At 40.0% G+C, this 20,066-nt stretch overlaps 1 protein-coding gene across 1 annotated transcript in view; it reads left to right on the top strand.

The window, feature by feature from the left end:
- Window positions 1-20,066, top strand: part of MORC1 (MORC family CW-type zinc finger 1) — a 193,941-nt gene that overhangs the window by 56,481 nt on the left and 117,394 nt on the right. The window contains exons 10-14 of the mRNA XM_045286149.1: window positions 850-929; window positions 2,319-2,392; window positions 3,197-3,261; window positions 6,156-6,299; window positions 11,591-11,745. Of these exons, the coding sequence (XP_045142084.1) occupies window positions 850-929; window positions 2,319-2,392; window positions 3,197-3,261; window positions 6,156-6,299; window positions 11,591-11,745 (518 nt within the window). The remainder of the gene's footprint in view (window positions 1-849; window positions 930-2,318; window positions 2,393-3,196; window positions 3,262-6,155; window positions 6,300-11,590; window positions 11,746-20,066) is intronic.

Here is a 20,066-nt window from a genome sequence, read left to right as displayed (position 1 = left end):
GGGGGCGGGCGGGAGGGGTGTGTGTGCGAACAATGGATGCCAGAGGGGAGAGGGAGCATTAGAACTGATTGCGATGATGTACATAAAGCTCTCTTTAAAAGCAATTGAAATATGGGAATGTATGATATGTGAATATTATACCAAGAAAACTACTAAAACGAACCAAACTTGGCCAATGGTTACCATGGGTGAAGGAAAAAGAGTTGTTGCTTAGGAAGCATCGAGTTTATGTTAATGCTGGGGGAATAATTTGGAAACAGGTATCAATAATGGTTGTACAACTCAAAGAGTATAATCCCTGGCACTGAGTTTTACATGTAGAAGTTGTGGAATTGGAAGATGTTTAGTTGTGTATATTTTTGCCACAATTAAAAAAAATGACACGAATAAAAATCAGTACAAGGAAGAAGAAAATGTAGGTAATTTTCTTCCTAATATGATTGAATTATGAACTGTATGACATATGGATGATTTGCCCATAAAACTGTTAAAGAAAACAAAATAAATTTTGGTGTTTACCAGTGGCTATGACTTATCTGATTATTTTTTCTTTAATCATTGCATATCTTTGGTGTTTGTAGGTTGGCCCTGCTGGTGCCATGATTACAGCATCCAACTGCTCACTGTAAGGTTTGTGGTTCAACTGCTAGAGGGGAGAAAGATGTGACACTTCGTTTCTGCAAAAATTACACGTCGGAAATCCTATGGGACATTCATGTGTCCTATGTGTTTGAATTGCCTCTACAGCAGTGACTTTACAACATGCAGCCTTTTAAAGACTATGCTCACAGTGTATGCGTTAGACAAATAATATAACTTGATTCTTTCTTCTTTCTTTGTTCTTTCCAGGAAGTACTTGTATGTTACAGCTTCTTTTCGAGGAACATTTAGAAATGAAGTTAAAAAAGCGGAAGAAGCTGTCAAGTTTGGTATGTGGCTGCCATTCTTCACTGTTTCCTTGTGTATTCTTCCAGTAAATATTCACTGAGCACTTTTATTGAGCCACGTACTGCTCTAAGCAGTGTAGAACTTCCGTAATTAATGAGAAGGAGTGACTGTCGTGAAAGACCTTCACAACACATCTTTACATCTCTAGTTTTGCTTCATTGTAATGCCGTTTGTTACCGTTATTATGTTACAGAACATACTCCAAATTAGATGAATATTGATTGGAAACCCTAGTTGTCATGTTGATGAGTTCGTCATTTTAGACACCTGGGTTGCTCCAATTTTAGGAGGGGATGTTGTACTTAGCCACCCACATGGCAGGGACAAATGATCCTGACCCAGGAGCACTATCGCTTTTTCCACATATCACAGATGTTGCGTTCATCCAAAAATCCACACATGATTTTGGATTTGCATGGATATATTTAGCCTACACATTATCATGCTTAACAGAAACTTAGCATAGCTGTCTCAACTTAGAATTCTATGAAAGAAGCAAAAGATTTTCTGATAATACGGTTTGTATGCCATTTGCCCCAGTTGTGGATATGTCCACAGAAAATGCTCGTTTAAAATTGTTTTAGAATACAACTTTCCTCTAGTTCCTAAATGGTTCCTCCCCGCTCCCACTACCATGACTCGAATTCGATCTTGCAAGACTGGCTAGACCAGAGGAGGTACACTGGTACAGATAGGAACTGAAAATACAGGGAATCCAGGACGGATGAGCCCTATAGGACCAGTGGTGTGAGTGGCAAAACAGGGAGGGTAGAGGGAGAATGGGTAGGAAAGAGGGAACCGATTACATGGAACTGTGTGTGACCTCCTCTCTGGGGGACAGACAACCAAAAAGTGGATGAAGGGAGACGTCGGGCAGGGCAAGATATGACAAAATACCCATTTATAAACTATCAAGGGCTCATGCGGGAGGGGGGAGCGGGGAGGGAGGGGAAAAATGAGGACCTAATGTCGGGGGTTTAAGTGGAGAGAAAATGTTTTGAGAATGATGTACAAATGCGCTTTACACAATTGATGTGTGTATGGATTGTGATAACAGTTGTATGAGCCCCTAATAAAATGTTAAAAAAAAAGAATAGAAGACATATTTAAAATATATATTTAAAGGAATATAATATATATATTTAAAAACAACCAAAAAAAGCTGCAGAGATTCATAACTCTAAACCGAAGCTACTGAAATATAGGACCTTTTCAAAGTGGAATAAAATGAAATCAATTGAAAGTATGGATTTTACAGAACAATGAGAAACAAAATAAATGATAAATGTAGAAAAATAAAATAAAATAAAAAATAAATAAAATTGTTTTAGAGCATTTCGATGCCATCTCTACCTTGTCTCTACTTCCAGCTAAACTCATGTTGAAAGAAGCACAAATCAAAGCCAACACATCCGACAGAACGTCTTCATCTTCTCCTGCCGAGGTATAACGTGGGCTTTAAAAATGGGAAATATTACCAGTGGCTTTTTCCTGTGCAGAGATGTGACTTCCCAAACTTTTAACCACAGATGAGCTCAGAAGGGTAGGTTGACTTAGGTAAAGCTAAACAAAACAGATGAGCGCAGAGAAAGGGAAGACATGAAGCCCATGGGGAGAAGGCGGAAACAGAGCAAAGACGAAGACAACATGGTATGGGATTGAAACTGTCGAGAAGAGCATCACGACTAATTTGCTTGAGGGGAAAGGAGAAGTAATAGGAAAAGATGAGAGAATAATCAGCCAGTGGAAAAACTGAATGATCGAATCTCTTTGAAAATATCTGTTCCAATTATAGCTCCCCAAAGACCCAAATAAACGGTATTAAAAGAGAACATTTTAAAATTTAACAATTTTTTAATTACATTTTTTTTCTCGAATAGTAGCCGTCAAGATGGCATAATTTGGCATTTTGCATTCAGAGACAGAACCAGAACCTGGTACATTGAATGCTTCTTTCTTTGTGTTTTCACTACGTTTTGTGTCAAAGACATTGTGCCATCGCGGGGAGTTAGAGGTTCTCTCTCCATAATATGTAGTGTGCATCTGAATATGTGAACATCCTCTTAAATATTGAAACAATGATGATTTATCAGATATTTATTGGGCACATTCTGAGTATAATCTTGTTAGTCTACTGGGCCTATTCCTGTTGCCCTGGAAACATTTGGATATAGGATAATAAATGTCACTTTGACTTCCTTTAATTTAATGAAATCGTGTTCTCTCCTCACCAAATGAACTTCTCCAGGATGCATTACGACAAGCATTAGAAGATGTGGAAGAAAAGCTTAAGACCCTTAAAGAGAAACAGAGGTAAGACAGAGTTCTGTTCGCAAAAATCTTGTTAGGATAAAACAAATTCTGACTTCTAAATAGGCAGATTTTGTTATTATTTTGACAAGTTCTCTTTCTTAACTTGCAATGTCTTAGAATATTAGGAGGGATGTGCTCAAAGCTCCCCAACTAGCAGGGTCAGGGTCCAGTATTTAATAAAAACTTCTGTGTCTATTGTGCACAATTCGGTCTGCATCTGGCTGGCCTGGATGCAAACATCTGCAGGGAGTGACCTGCCCAAAGGATCAGCAGATCGCTGCACTTTCCTGTCATGGCCTTTGTCACTTAAAACCTTTGGATGACTGGTCCCAGTGTCCTCTCTCTTCTCACAACCTACCGCTCATTTATTTGTTTTAGTAAGTTAACATTTAAAGCAAAGATCTTAGCCCTTAAATCTAGTTCATAAACTCGAAGTAGTAAGCCAACAGAGTAAAGGTAATTGTGTCTGTAAATTAGCTTGCTCTCCAACTCAGATGTTAAACAAGTTAACCTGAAACTAACCACAGCTATTCCTATAAATTATGTGATAACGTTGAGAAACTATTACATAGGGACACATGATTAGATTTCAGTATTTTTGTGAACTTTGCAATCCCATATAACTATAACATGTCTTAAAAATTAAAATGTGAGGTTTTGTTTATGCATGTATCAAAATAATCTTAAATAAGTATCCTACTAATTTTTATTATAAGGATAAAGTCTTCCCTAAATCTTCAAAAAGATCAGTCTTTCTGAGGACTTGTTTGCAATCATAATGATATGTATTAAAAATGACCAAGCTATATTTTATGAAGAATCATGAGAGTGGACATAAACTTTCTTTTAAAACATGTTTTATTTTTCTTCCTTTTTAAATTTAGAGATAGTATCTATTTAATATTGTGTAATGATTATATCATATCCATTAGCACTGTGGCCTGGAAACTTGTTTACATTTAGTGTGTTTTTGAGGGGCTGGCATTCAATTATTTAGTAGAGACTTCTAAGGAAACATTTGACTCATATATTTAACCTTAGCTGTACTGGATTTAATAAATACTTAATATCTTAACATATAATCAGTAACCTCCTGCAAAAGTCAGAAGGACTGATAGAAATCTATCAATGTCTTTTAATAATAGAGAGCCCTGGTGGCTCAGTGGTTCCGAGTTGGGATGCTACCTGCAAGTTCAAGAGTTCCAAACCACCAGTGGCTCTGTGGGTGAAGGATGGGGCTTTATGTCCCTGTAGAGAGCTGCAGTCTTAGAAGCTCACAGGGGCCCTTCTACCTGTCCTATTGGGTCACTGAGGATCAGCAGCAACTTGATGGCAACAAGTTTGTATTTTTTTGTTTTAATAATAGATGTATTTAATCCGTCCATTAATTGTATCGTGTCAGTTGGACTAGCACGTAGTCATAAATCTCAAAACAAAAGTCAAGTTGGGGGGAGAGGCAGCTCTAGGGCGAGTGGAAGAATTGTGCGTGGTACTCTTTTTGGTTAGGGAAAGACGTAAACGTGTTAAGCTGAGCCCCCGGGCTGCCCTAGGTTAAGGTGTTTCTTTTCTTCCTCACAACATCCCAAGTTGGTTGTTATTCGTTGCTGTAGGTTAGTTCTGACATGGCGACCCCAAGTTACAGGGTGAACTTGATCTTCAGGGTTTTGAAAGCTGTAGCCCTTTGGGAGTATTGGAACAAGCCTGTCATTTGAAGTGACTCTGAGTGGGTTTGGATTGCAAACGTTTCAGTCAGTAGTCCAGTGCTTAGCTATTTGTATCTGTCAGGGACCCTTTCCCAAACAGTAAGGAAAACCAAACTCACTGCTACCGAGCCATTTCCACATCCTAGCATCCCTGTGAGGGTAGAACTGCCCCCGGCTTGTTTATGGAGTAGGAAGCTTGATCGGTTTCCTTTGGAGCAGCTGGTGGTTTCAAACTGGTGACCTTGAGGTTAGTAGTCCAATGCATAACGACTAAGCTGCCAGAACTCCTCCTCAGGTCGGTAAGTAGGTGTGATTCCCATTTTGTAGAGAAGGTTAGAAATTTTAGTTGGCTAATCCGTAGTCATCAGATGCTGAGCGAGCATTGGAAGCTGAATGTGTCTTTCTGGTGCGTATATGCAGGCACGTTTTGAGCCCCAGCAATCTCTTCTGCCTGGTTGTTTCCATCACATTCTACTATTTCCCAATTTCTATTTCTGTACATTTAATCAGAGAGTCACACCAAACCTAGTACAGCAGGACAGAGTCAGAAAAACTGGGGCTCATATCTGTTGCCCTTGTAAGCTTGCTTTGTTAACTTTTAGTGACATTTCATTTTAGAAAAGTTAGAAAACTAAAGAAAAATACATAGTGGGGGTAGATTCTAACCATTCTTTAGAACACATGAAGTCTCAAAAACACTTTGAAACTTAAGACTTTAACTTAAATTTTAAAATATTCAAATCATCATTTCTCAAAAATACTGTACTGTGCTCATTAGATCACTTAATATTACAGAATGTTCTTGTAAATTTGAATAAGCAATCTCATTTTTATTTATTTTTTCCCCGCTTTATTGGGAGCTCTTACAGATCTTTTAACAGTCCATAATTCAATTACATCAAGCATAATTGTACAATTTCTACCATTGGCTACAAAACAGCAATCTTGCTTTTATATCAGTGAATGTTTGTGTTTTGCTGATAGATTTATTGTCCAGCATGATTATGAAGGCCGTTTAGCTAAATAAAGATACTGTGTGCACCTCTCCAGTTTTTTTTCCTCAAAATCTACACGTATTTTATAGATCACCTCTTTAATGTTTGCCTTCTAAGTTTATTAGCCATCTTATAACTTCATTGTGTTATTTAATAAAATCTTTTTTCTCCATACCTTTTCTAAATGTTCCTCTAGAGAATTAAAACAAGCAAAAACGCTTCCCTTGTTCTATGGAGTGAGCGTAGAAAATCGAAGCCAAGTTGGAATGTTCATATACAGCAATAGCCGCTTGATCAAAATGCACGAGAAAGTGGGCCCCCAGATGAAAGTCAAGTCTCTGTAAGTATGCGCTTGTTTTCAGTGCATCGGCAGGCAGAGAGGTGGCAGTAAGGTTCCGTGTGGAGCGTGATGAGCTTTAATTGTAGTGGAAACACATGCCATGGTCTCTGCTTCCCCTTCCTGTCAACCCCCAGGCATCAACCTGCGTCTTTTATGATACCCACGGAGCCAGGCATGCTTTAGGGAAAAGGCAGACTTGGGAATAGAAATCTCTTTAGTGCATTTCCTAAGCAACTTGATGCTTGACCCATCCTGGTACCATTGATTTGGGTTTGAATTTTAGTATTTTGCCACTTAAAAATTTTTCAGTATTTTGCCATTTTAGCATATTAAAGAAATGTTATGTGGGGGGGGGGCGCTAGATGTATAGTCTGTGGAGGAACTCTTTTGGTACTAACTCTGTTAGTACCCTGCTGACATGAGCTCTTGTTAGTGCTGCTAAGCATATATGAGTCACCCCTTCCGATCTATTTGGACTATAGAGTCAGATACATTTGGGTGCTTCTCCAGTGATGTGAAACTTCACCACCAGTGAAAGGACTCGGGGGAACACTTCACACTTTGGTTCCTCATTCACCAGGAGTTAGCAGCTTACTCATTTGCTTGTTCAGCAAGTTATTTATTTTGAAAATGGCATCACTATGGTTGGAGTCACCCAGTGCCCTAACTCATGATCTCACCCCCAGCCCCCATGGAATTCTTCCCATAGTGGACCACACAGAATCCTTGTGATGTTTGGTATCAATCTTAGAGATTAACATGTGGTAAATATAATTATAAATTGCTGAAGTGAGATGTTTATTAGACTATATAAATACTAACAACCAGTGGTTTTTGTGAAATTTCTATTGTAGCACGTTATTGGTGACAACATTATTAGCAACTAAGTAGAAGTCTCTTTTGATTTTTCTTTCATTTTTGTTCATTACTACTTCATTCTCAAAAGAGTTATTGGTAAAGCTTCAAGAATACGAATCCTCACAATATGGTGGTGAAAAACCCAGAAATGTTGACAAAATCAATGACTGTCAAAATAACCACACCAATAAAAGCAACAATGTGTGTTTGCAACATGTGTACATGAAACAATGTGATTGATTCAAAGCATCACTGTCAATTGGGTAATGGTGTTAGCTGTGACTGGGGCACATTGAAATCAAAACCCTACTGCCAATGAGTCAATTCTGACTGATTGCGACCCACAGGAAGAAGTGTAACTGCTCCCCACATCTCTGACGCTGTAACTCCTTGTGAAAAGCAGCTTCATCTTTCTCCCAGGGAGGCTGGGGGGTTGGAACAACGGACCCTGAAATTAGCCTACTACAGAACCCAGGACCACATTAGAAAGCTCAAAAAGTCAGTTAGCAGAGTTTTCGTCTGAGAGATACATTGATCCATATAAATTAGATTGTGAAAAATGTCTTTGTTGTTATAAGTCATTCCAGGCCTATTTTTATTAATTATAAGTTTTTAACGAAAGATTCTTCTGACAGCGTCACCTGGTACAGTGGGCACCCCCTATGTCCCTTAGTGATGTCACTGTTTCAAAGTATCATGTGACAGGAATGGTACCCAAGCACTCTAGATAATATAGCAAAGATCTGGTACCATTTGCTAAGGAATATATCACCCAGTGGAAGGGACAGTTAGGTAACAGTTTTAAAATTATTTCATAGCACCAAGAAAGATCTTTTAAGGCCCCAATTAGAATGCCTCTGTTTAAAATCCTGTTACATTTAGATTCAGACTATTGGCTATGGTTTTCCTGTGCTCTGGCCTCTGCCCTGATCTCTCCCACCTCCTGGGCCCCAGCTCTCCTTTCGCCCCAATCCCTTTTTCCCTAGAACCTTCAAGCTCATGTCCATCTTGATGCCTGGGCACTTGACCTTGCCTCTGGTCTTAGATGCTCTCGCATTTTATCCAGGTGTCAGCTGGGTTAAGTCCCCTCCAGAGAACGTCTTTTCAGACGATCTAGAGAAAATTCACCCCTGCCCTCACCCCATGCAAAATTCTGTCATGTATTACAGCACTTGCTTCCTTTTGCTTACTTTTCACTCCGAAGGGACCATGTTCATGTATCTGTTAGCCTCACGCCTATCACTCTTGGTGGGATTCAAATAATTTAACAAGAGGTTCAGTGACTTAGTGACCATTTTAAGTGTAAAAAATAATATACCAAAAGGCACTTATTTTTAAACAGTCAATACTTAAATAAGAACAACAAAAAAGGTACAGAAAACTAGATTATGAGTTTTAAAATATTAATGAGAACACTACTAAATAATACCTGACCAAAACAACCAAACTGTTATTTAAGATATTTCCACATTGCTTCTTGATTGAAGTCCCACTTACAATATTCTTATCTGATCATCAGCTGTGTGCTTCATCTTTAACCATCTTTTCACTACAGGAGTAGAGTCCCATTCCTGAAGAGGTAGGCCAATTAGACCATAGTCGTTGTGTTTGCTGTAGTAGAAACGAGTGACTTTTCTTCTCTGAACGTATTATGTTCGTGCTTGCAAAAACCCTTTCCCTTCTGCCGAACTTGCAGCAATCGCTTTGAGACTATCTTTAGCTCTTTGAACACTGTCAGGAATCGCATAATTCACTCATCATATTTGGTGGGGATTTACATAACACAAAGCCGAAATGAATGGCAGCGAGTCATCCTCTGGTAGTCCGGCACTTTTCCTCTTTACATGACCTGTCAGTTCACTGACACAGCACACACAAGAGGATCGCAATGTCGTATTTCCTCAAAAGTATAGCGAGTTTTATGAAAAGAATACATGAACATTGCAAGTTATGTCTTAAATTTTTATACCTGTGAATGGAATGACCATTCCCACTGGTGCTCAGAATATGCTGTTTCTTAGATGGATGTTAAAAAAGAGTACGGAATGTCAACTTGTGATTTTCATCTCCGGCGGCTGCCCAGCCACGTTACAGAGAACACTGAAAATAAGTGCCATTTGAACGACTGGTCCGCCGAACCCAACCAAAAATTAGGTGTCAAAAATACAGTGAACCCTCGCCACTTCGCGCTTCGACTTCCGCGGCTTCACTATATCGCGGTTTTTGCGTCACAGCGCATGCTCTGTCATGACTGCCACTGATTGGCTCATACTGTACACGCTTGATGCCATCAATAAGATAATAAATAATAAATGATCATTGTAACGTCCAAAATGTTTGACAGTATTTTCCCTTTTTCGTTTAATAAATTGGGTAATACGAGTGTAATGGTGACTAAAGGGTGTTTTTTCATGTCCTCTATGCTCTAACTACGAAAATATTTGATTTACAAATAAGGAATCCTACTTCGCGGAATTTCATTTATCACGGTAGGGCCTAGAACCGATTAACCGCGATAAACGAGGGTTCACTGTATTCTAAAACTGATGGTGGTGATGATTGTACACCTCTTCTTTTTTTCCCCCCCAATTTTATTTTATTGTTTTAAACATTTTATCAGGGGCTCATACAACTGTTGTCGCAATCCATACACACATCAATTGTGTAAAGCACATTTGTACATCATTCTCAAAACATTTTCTCTCCACTTAACCCCCCGACATTAGGTCCTCATTTTCCCCCTCCCTCCCCGCTCCCCCCTCCCGCATGAGCCCTTGATAGTTTATAAGTTGGTATTTTGTCATATCTTGCCCTGCCCGACGTCTCCCTTCACCCACTTTTTGGTTGTCTGTCTCCCAGGGAGGAGATTGTACAACTCTTCTTGATTGTGACTGAACGATTGAATTTTAGGATATGAGACTTTAAAGGCAATAAAACTGTTGGGGGACAATTCGTTATCCATTCTGCCAAACCGGTTTGAACTGGCTGACTCCCAGCACCGTTTATCACCCTCAAATGGAAGAGGACTTTTGTAAACAGGGACACCCTTTCTTTGTTGCTCATCACTGTATCTCCAGTTTCTAGAACAGGGTCCGATGCTCGGTTGTAATAAATGAATGCTGTATTAGAGGCGAGCATCAGTTGTGGAAAGGACAATAGGAGGGACAGCTCAACCGGACTGGAGGAAACTAAGTTAGGCTTCTTGTTGACCAGCATCGACTTACAGAATGACATGTCAAATGAAGGGCGGGTGAGATGGGAAGGGGCTGAAAGCACATAGGAGAGGCAACCAAGTGCCGCAAGCGAGGCAGGGTCTCTTTGTGTGCAATCAGGGACAATGAGGAGCCCCCAAAGTGTTCGACTACTAATTTTTTTTAAATTTAAACAAAAACATTATGCTATAAAATATATATGGATAGCAATTGTAAGTGCCAGCCACACTGTGCCCATCATGCTGTTAGTCGCCATGGTTCTGGCTGCAACCCACAGCAACCCACAGCACAAGAGAACTAAACACTGTCAGGTCCTTCGCCATCCTCACCATGGCTCCCGTGCCTGAGCTAAGTGTGGCAGCCATGGTGTCAATCCATCTCCTTGAAGGCCCGCCTGTTTTTCAATTCCCCCTTCACTTTGCCAAGCATGAAGCCCTCCCCAGGGTCTGCTCTCTCCTGATACTACTATGTCCAGAGGACGGAAGATGAAGCCTTGCCCTCCTGGCCTCTCGGGAGCACTCTGGCCATGCTTCTTCCAGACAGATCAGTTCGTCCTGTTAGCTGCTCCTGCTACTTTCAACAGTTTCCTCCAGAACCACAATTCAGATGCAGTGACTCTGCAGTCTTCTTTCTTTAATGTCCAACTTTTACATGCACGCGAGGCAGTGGACTATACCATCCTCAGCTCCTAAAAACAAGAAATCCTATATCTAGATATATTACCAAATGGTGAAATTTGGGGACTCATTACCCTCTGGGGCAATGCTATCTTTCTGCTGCCTTTGTAGAATTCATGAGTTCCCTGTGGAACTCTACACTGGTCAGAAATCCAAGTTTTCAGATGAAATGAAGACAAAGAAAATGACTAGTCAGTGTCATTAAAAGGATCCTGTTTGTTTATTGTAACAGATTGTTGTTACTGATACGTAATACAGGAAGGCCTCCTCTAACCTAAGGTGGTAGGTGTCAAGAAAGAGTCATGTCAATGCAATAATGATTATTTTAATTAGACGTAATGAGAGCAAGCTTACCTAGGATGACCATACATTTATGTAATGAAATAAAGTTGCATTCACCTGTATCTTGTTTAACATTGGGCTAAACCCAATGAATGAGCTCAGGTTCAAGAATTTGATTTTAAATGATCAGAATATATATGTCTTTTCTTATTTTCTTAGCTGAATTTCATAAAATTAATGATATATGCATTTAATCCCCCAGACTTGGTGCAGGAGTGGTTGGAATTGTTAATATCCCCTTGGAGATTATGGAACCATCTCATAACAAACAGGAATTTCTCAATGTCCGAGAATACACTCATCTACTGAAAGTCATGGGACAGTACTTGGTCCAGTACTGTAAGGACACTGGTATCAGTGAGTATACAGTGGTCATATCAAGCAGTGTTTCAAAAGGGATCTCCACGGGTGACTCACGTCGACGGGGCTTATTGCATTCATTCAGGTTAGCTAGTGGCTCGCAGCCCACAAAGAAAGCTCCGGCGTTTAAAATGCAGGAGAAGGGAGAAGTGAACTCGTCTCCGAGTTTCTCCCAGAATATTATGATAGCATTCGAGCAGCAGACGAGGAATTGTGAGGGAAGGGCCGTCAGAGAGCGGTGTGAGGTGATGTGGAGAGAAGGGGTAAAACACTTCTCTCAACTGACCAAGGAACCTTAAGCAACTTTGAAACTTCCTGTCTACAAGCGAGCATACAGTCCCATCTGGGTCACAGGAGTCCCTCAGCAGGGTTATGTCATAGCACAGAATCATCGTTGACCCTCAGTAATTTCAGATGGGTTCAATGTAGTTTTGTTCTGCCAAACATACTGTATATACTTGAGTATAAGCCGACCCGACTATCAGCCAAGGCACCTAATTTTACCACAGAAATGGCATAAAAAATGTGCTGAAAAAACTTCGCTTATACAGGTATCTTTGTTAGATTAATTCTAAAAAAATAAAATCAATGAAAATAGGTAGAAGACATGTGTTTGGAAACTTAAAAGTCTAACCCAGATATCTGGAAAATATGACTTATTCATCTTCTACAAGTAGCTGCACAATATGGTGAGGTGCTTCTGTGCATTCATTACCCACATTGATTGTCAGTTACCCAGGTGTAAGATTTCATTGATGGAAAGGAATATGCCACTGTGCATTTTCACCATGATTTGCATGTAAATTAACTCCCATTTTAAAAACCTGTCTCAAGGATAGAGACATGTTTTTGACACATATGAATTATACTTCATGCATATAAAATTGTGCCTTTAACTTTGAGACGATTTAAAAAATCTTACTGTTGTTCAAATAGACGTTATAATTTTAGGATGCTTTGTTTTCTTTTAAATGTTTGGACCTAAATATTTCTCACACTTGTGAAAGAGAGAAGAATGCGGGTCCTCGGGATATAGGAGCGTGAAGATAAGGTGGAAAGAACAGAGTTGCTGTCAAAGATAAATGATCATGTTGTTGCCTGATACCTACTCAGAGTGTGGTGGTGGTATCCACACTATCTGAGAGCTCATTAGATATGCTTCATCCCAAACCTATTGAATTAGAATCTGCATTTAAGTAATATGCTCCTGGGATTGGTAGCCACAAGTTTGAGAATCACTGTTTTAAAGAGTAAGTACTTCCTTATAATTTTTGCGTAGGGTAGGCTTCCTAGCAACCCCCCCCCCCCCCCCAGTCTTAGAGATATGTTTGGAGTTCAACAGGAGTGACTAGATGTTCCGGCTGAGTTTGCTTGAAGCTATGGAAAGCATTGGACTGTACATGCCAAAGAGAACAAAACAAATATGATGCCTTGTGCGTAGAACCACCTCTTCAGGGAGTAGCTGTAGGTTTAAGCACTGTACCACCAGGGATTCTTGGAATATATATATATTGTAAAAAAATTCATTGCCAATGGGTGGATTATGACTCATGATGCCTCTATAGGACAGAGTAGAGCCACCCTATTGCCCTTCCAAGGCTGTAAATCTTTCTCCAGTAAAGTGGCCAGTGGGTTTGAACAGCCCCCCTTCCAGTTAGCTTCTGACTGCTTTAACCATAGCACTACCATAGCTTCTCTGGAATATACATATTATTATTATTATTAGGTGCAGTAGGGTTAGCTCCAACTCACAACAGTACTGTGTACAACAGAATACAACTCTGCCTGAGCCTACTCCATCCTCACGATTATTACATTTAAACCCGTTGTACCCACGGTGTAAATTTATCTCATTGAGAATCTTCTTTTTAAGTAGAGACCCTCTAATTAGCCAAGCATGATGTCCTGCATAATGAAGTAAACATTAAAGATCTATTCTCTGATATTTAAATGCTACCACTAAACAGTGAAAAACACAGCGTTTGAACATTGTTTAACTCTCATTCTTCTTATACCTTTTTCCATTCTTTCCTCATCTTTATGGGGGGGAAAAACCTAAACAAAACAAAACCCTACTAGCATTCAATTAAGGTCATAGAAATTATCTGTCTGAAAAAACTCTCTGCTAGTAAGTCGATTCTGACTCATGGAAACGTTATGCGTGTCTAAAGAGAATTGTGATCCATTTTTCAGACGTAGATTTCTAGGCCTTCCTTCCAAGGTTCCTTCCAAGTCCAACACTTCAAGTAGACTGAGCTGCCAACCTTTTTGGTTGGTAGCTGAGCATGTTAACTGCATCACCTAAGAATACCTATCTCCACTGACATGGGGGCGTAAGGGGTGGTGGAGTTTCCACCGAATACATTTTTAAGTCATGGCAAAATCATACATGCAAAGTAGAACTGTACTTCATGAAGTTTGCAAGGGCTAATATTTCAGATATAGATTGCCCAATGTTCTTCCTAACTACCACCCTCCTGGTTAGCACTTGATAGCACTGATTGTTGCACTATCCAGGGACTCTAATCTACCCAATGCCCTGGAGTCCATTTTGACTCCTCGTGACCCCATAGCAAGGCTTCTCGGGACCCCCACGGCTATGATCCCTGGGTCAAATCTTTCTCCCAAAGGTTGGTCAGTTCGAAACAAAGACCTTAGGGTTAGCAGTTGAGCATCAGGTTTTTTGGACCCCAGTGCTCCACTCAGAAGAGCTGTTCATTAGACTTCCTGATATTTAGAGTACACAAGGTGATCTTTCTCCCATGGAGTGGCTGGCGGGTTTGATCTGAAGAACTTAACCCAGTGTACCACATAAGGAAGGCTACAATATAAAGTCTAAGCTCCAATCTAAGACCAAAACCAAATCTTCTGCCATGGAGTTGATTCCAGCTCACAATAACCCTACCACGCACCATTCCAACACCCTAACCAAACTCACTGTCATTGAGTCAATGCTGACTCATAGTGACCTTGTATTTACCCTATAGGGTAGGGTAGAACTGCCCTGGTGAGTTGCTGAGACTGTAAAAAGGAGTAGAAAACTTCCCCTTTCTCCTATGGAGCAACTGGTGGCTTTGAACTGCTGACCTTCCAGATGCCAGCCCAAAGCATAACCACTGTAGCGCTAGGGCTCTGCAGCACTATGAGTGCTCAAAAACCCTCCAATCAGATTCTTCCACTCAGAAGAATCCTAGTGAGCCCAGTCCTCTGGGTGGTGCTCCCTCTATGCATCCATGGAATGTGCACCAAATGGGCAGGCACCCTCCCCGCAACTCCACTCTCAGATCTAGGTTTTACTTGCCAGCTTGTCTCAAACTCTTTGTCATTGCAGATTCCTTTACTACCTAGTTAATATTTGGGAAAGTTTCTCAATGGGTGTTAATTTTTGGAAAACATTTGCAATGGGTGTGATAGGATTCTAGATATTTTTGCATTTTGGTTATGGCTGATCAGTAACATTATTTTGCTAATTTTTGTGAATTGAACTGAGGATAGAAGGTATTCTCACAAAATATATTTCCCTTGAAGTAGAGGCAGGATGGCAAGCATATTCACACACCTCACAGCTTCATCCTAAAACTTCATTATCAAACCGAATCCAGTAATCGAGCCACAACTGGAAGTCTAGAGACTGTTCCAGGAAGATGAGCCCTCAAGGTCTTTGCTCATTAGTTCCCAAAGGGAAAACAAAAGTTATGTAATGCTTCAGTAATACTCTGAAAGGCAGTATTACAGGGAAACCAATTTTAATGAAAAGTATTTGGGTAGATTTTTTGCCTTATAAATAAAAGATGCAATCTTTGTATTTGCTGTAAATCTGATCTGTTTCCATGGAAAATTGGGCTCTTGTAAAAACCGAATCAGCAGAAAGGGAAATGGAGAGGTAATGACTTTGTGTCATTTATCAAATCTGCATTTACTTTTGGCACAGTTGATGGTAAGAATCTCAGAAATATTTTTCTCATCTCTCAGTCTGACCTCACCTTACCGTCTGCTACTGTGTGTGTTGAAGCTTTATGTATCCTACAACAAAATGGAAATAATAATAATTAGCACTCTGGAATAGGGAGAGAAGATAGAAAGATTAGAAGAAACACCAAATGAAAATTTTGTGTTTGAAAAGAACAATTATGTAGAAACGTATTACTAAACATTTCCAAAATGAGTCAGAATTTTAATAAAGCCTCTGGTGTAGTAAGCATAATTCAGAATTCAGATTGTAGGTCTGCATGTTGGAAAAGAAGCTGTCACTCCTCTATGGCAGTCTTTACTTGTCTTAGTGGTCTGTTGTTGTTGTTGTTGTTGTTGTTGTTGTTATTGTTGTTAGGTGGCATCCAATTGGTTCTGACACAGCAATCCTATACACAACGGAATGAAACTTCACCACCTCTTGCACCATCGTCACAGTTGTTCCTGTGCTTGAGGCCATTGTTGAAGCCACTCTGTCATCCATCTCCTTAAGTGCCTTCTCCCTCCCCCTGCCCCACCCCTGCCCTTGTTTTACCAAGGATGATGTCGTTTCCAGGGACTGGTCTCTCCTGATCCCATGTCCAAAGCGCATGAGACAAAGTCTCACCATCCTTGCTCCTAAGGAGCATTCGGGCTGTACATCTTCTAAGTTAAGGCTGCTGTAATATAAATACTACTAAGTAGCTGATTATAAAGAACAGAACTTATTTGCTAGCAGTTTCAGAGGCAGGAAGTCCTCATCAGGACATTGGAAAGAAGAGAAGAAGCCTTTCCTTCTGTTTCAATTCTGGAGCAAGGGCATTGTCTCTTCTCAGTGTCTGCTCCTCAGGTCCTGGTGCCCTCCCAATGGTGCCAGCCTTTTTCCTCTTGTGTGTTCTTGCCTCAGGGCCTAATCGGCTTCTACTCACTTTATGAACTCACTAACAGTAGACAAATATTTCTAAATAATATTCTATCCAGGTATAAGGATTAGGGTTTCCAGAACACATTTTTAAAAGAGCAACCCTTAACACCACCTACTATTCTCACACTAATAGTCCCACTACACTCCCGGGCAGTTTTTTCTTTTAAATCAATTTATTGGGGCTCATACAATTCATCACAATACATAGATCAATTGTGTAAAGCACATCTATACATTTGTTGCCCTCATTATTCCCAAAATTTGCTTTCCTCTTGGGTTCCCGGAATCACCTCATTTTCCTTTTTTCCCCTCTCCCTCCATTCCTCCTCCCCCCTCCCCCATGCACCCTTGATAATTTATGAATTATTATTATATCTGACTGAGAGCCTCCCATAAAAGAAAAATGACTATTTTCCTAGGTAGCCTATAAATCTCTGAAGAGCTCTACTAAAAATTGCACATTGAATTCAAGTGTATTTCTCTCTCCTTTTAAAATCCACTACCTGTGTTAGCTTCTAGGGTTATAGCATGAGCAAACAGAGCATGGTCTATTTTTATAGGGACCCCCAAAAAAATGGCAAACATTTCATTTAGAAACAGAATTGGAAAAGTTGAGTACTAAGTAATTGGCTTAGAATTCACAGACCAGGTCCGGGGACAACCCAAAGAAGTGATATTTCTGAAGGACGAGGAGTAGTTAGCCAGGCCAATGGGATCCTCCACCTTTGGGATCAGGTAGGATAAGTGTAAGCCTCTTCCAAATGACAGGTCTCCAAATATTTGAAGAAAGGGGTCTGTCTCTATCTTGTTTTATCCAGATGAACTTTTGCAAGCTCTATTGCTATCCTTCATTTGCTATATCCTTTATCATTTTGGAACCTTGTTATTGAAAGACAAAATATCACAGATGAAATGTGAACAACCCTTAAAGAAATAGGGTCATTGTCTCTCTTTTTAACAAGATATAATTGCATTGAGGCAGGTTTTTCGTATACTTATGTTATTGTTAGGTGTGGTCATATTGGTTTGACTCATAGTGACCTTATGCATAACACAGTGAAGAATTGCCCTGTTCTCTACCATCTTCATAACAGTTGCTAGATTGGTGCCCGTTGTTATAGCTACTGTGGCAATCCACCTAGTTGAGGGTCTTCTTTTTTCCTTACTGACTCCACTTTTCCAAGCACGTTGTCCTTGTTCAGAGACTGCTTCTTCCTAAAAATATATTCAAAGTACAGAACACTCTGAAGTCCTGCCTTTCTTGCTTCAGAGAACCATGCTAGCTATACTTCCAAACCATATTTGTTCCTTCTTCTAGTCATACATGCTATAGGGAGTCAGTATTTCTCACCAATACCATAATTCCAAGTTGAGGTCGTTAGTTTATTGTGCCAACCCGGGGATTAATTGAAGGGTGGGGAGATAACTGGCTCGGTGAGCCTCGCCTTTCTTGTCTCTTGCTCTTTGATCATTGGACCAGTGTGCGGCTCCTTGCTTGTTCTTTGCCTCCATTTGCAAGCTACACTACCTGTGGGACACCTAACCCATGGACTGTGTCACTGTAACTTGAGGTTCCTTCAAGACCTGCTTCGCCACACCATTGGAATTTACATCTCTTGAGCCGGGGACTGTTGGACCCTGTCATCTGGCTGACTGTTGGGGACCTGCCTTGCTGTTTGCTGCCTGTGCCCGGATAGCCTGTATTGCTCTACAGAGTCTACCCAGTGGCCCTGAAGACTCGAAGGACTGCCAGGGTCTCACAACTGTCTCATGGGAGTGAGTTGCACTGAGACATTTGTACTGATATATAATTTAATTAACTGTTTATTTCTTATGTTATCTATCTATCTATATAAATATATATAAAATTATTAGCATTCCGGTTTTGTTTCTCTAGAGAACCCTGTCTAACACAAAGTTATAAATTATCCTTCCTTCTTCCTTATTCATTGTTCAGATTTAAAGTAGTTGAACACACTGTTGATTGGGAGAGGCACATTTTAGTCCTCAAATGATGGCTTTGCTTTTTAGCACTTTAGCACGGTCTTTGAACACAGATCTTCCTAAAGCAAGCCTTTGGATTGCTTGACTGCTGCTTCCATGGGTGTTGATTGCAATCAATTGTCATTCTAGTCAAATGAAATCCTTGACAGTTTAAATCTTTCCTCCACTCATCATGATACTGTTTATTGGTTCAGTTTTGAGGATTTTGTTTTCTTTACTTTGAGGTGCAATTCATACTGAAGGCTGTAGTCTTGTTTTTTGTTAATAAGTGCCTCAAATCCTCTTTACTTTCGGCCAGCAAAGTTTATAGTATTGAGAAAAAATATTAGCAATGAATAAGCTGCTCGTCATGAAAAATTCTGGTGATTTCTGGTGTCATTTCTATCACCGAGGACATATTTTCTGTGGTCTTTTTCTTTGTTTACAATGTTTGCATTCCAATTACTAGTAATTATCATTACTTCTTGATTGCATGTTTGACCAATTTCAGACTGCAGAAGTTGGTAAAATCTTTTTCCATTTCTTCATCTTGGTATTCATAGTTGGGGTGTAAATTTGTTTTTTTATTCCTGGAAAAGGACTGCTCAGTAAAATAGATGGTTGGCAGAAAAAAAAAAAAGAGGAAAATGCAAAGTGAGATGGATTGGACACAATAGCTGCAACCTGGACTCAAACAACAATAGTGAAGACAGTGCAGAAACTGACAGTTTTCAGCATCTAGGATTGCTGTGAGTCAGAACTGACTAGAGGGCTCTTAACAGCAACAATGTAAGCGTATCCATAAGTATTGTCTATGTTTCTAGAAGAACTTGGTGTGCAAACACAAGCACAATACACATAGCATACCTATATATTTACTAATACTTCCTCAATATCATTAATATCTATAAAATTGTTTGGAAGCCATATAGAGCATAGTTCTACTCTGATACACATGGTGTTGCCATGAATGGAAATCAATTTTATGGCAACTAATTTGGCATTAGATAGGTAGATAGATGGGTGGTAGATAAATATAGAATACACTCAAACAGCAAGCCTTTGGATTAACCTCAGTATCTGATAGTGTGTGCTATCCAGGAACACACATACACACTCACCCACACTCTCTGTGGCTATATATATATATGGTGGGTTTGAACCACCGACCTTGTAGTTAGCAGCCTAACTCCTAGCCCATAGTGCCCCCAGGGTGTGTGGCACACAAACACACACACATGAATATGTATATACACATACATATTAAAACCTGAAAAAACCAGAACCTGGGTAAGGCAGAAACCTGTCAGAGAAGGGAAACCCCAGTATTTCCCACTAAATTGAGAGGGGGCGAAAAATGATGATTGCATCCTGTGATAGGTAGAAAACTCTCAAAACCTGATAAAACAAGATGGTCCCATCGAGGACTCTCACAGGTACACACACACACACACACACACAC

This window comes from Echinops telfairi, unplaced genomic scaffold, assembly GCF_000313985.2.
Source record: "Echinops telfairi isolate 266 unplaced genomic scaffold, ASM31398v2 ScPeMD7_6;HRSCAF=24_0, whole genome shotgun sequence".
NCBI lineage: Eukaryota > Metazoa > Chordata > Mammalia > Afrosoricida > Tenrecidae > Echinops > Echinops telfairi.
The sequence above is the reverse complement of the archived record's forward strand: the minus strand, read 5'-3'. Positions and strand labels throughout refer to the sequence as shown.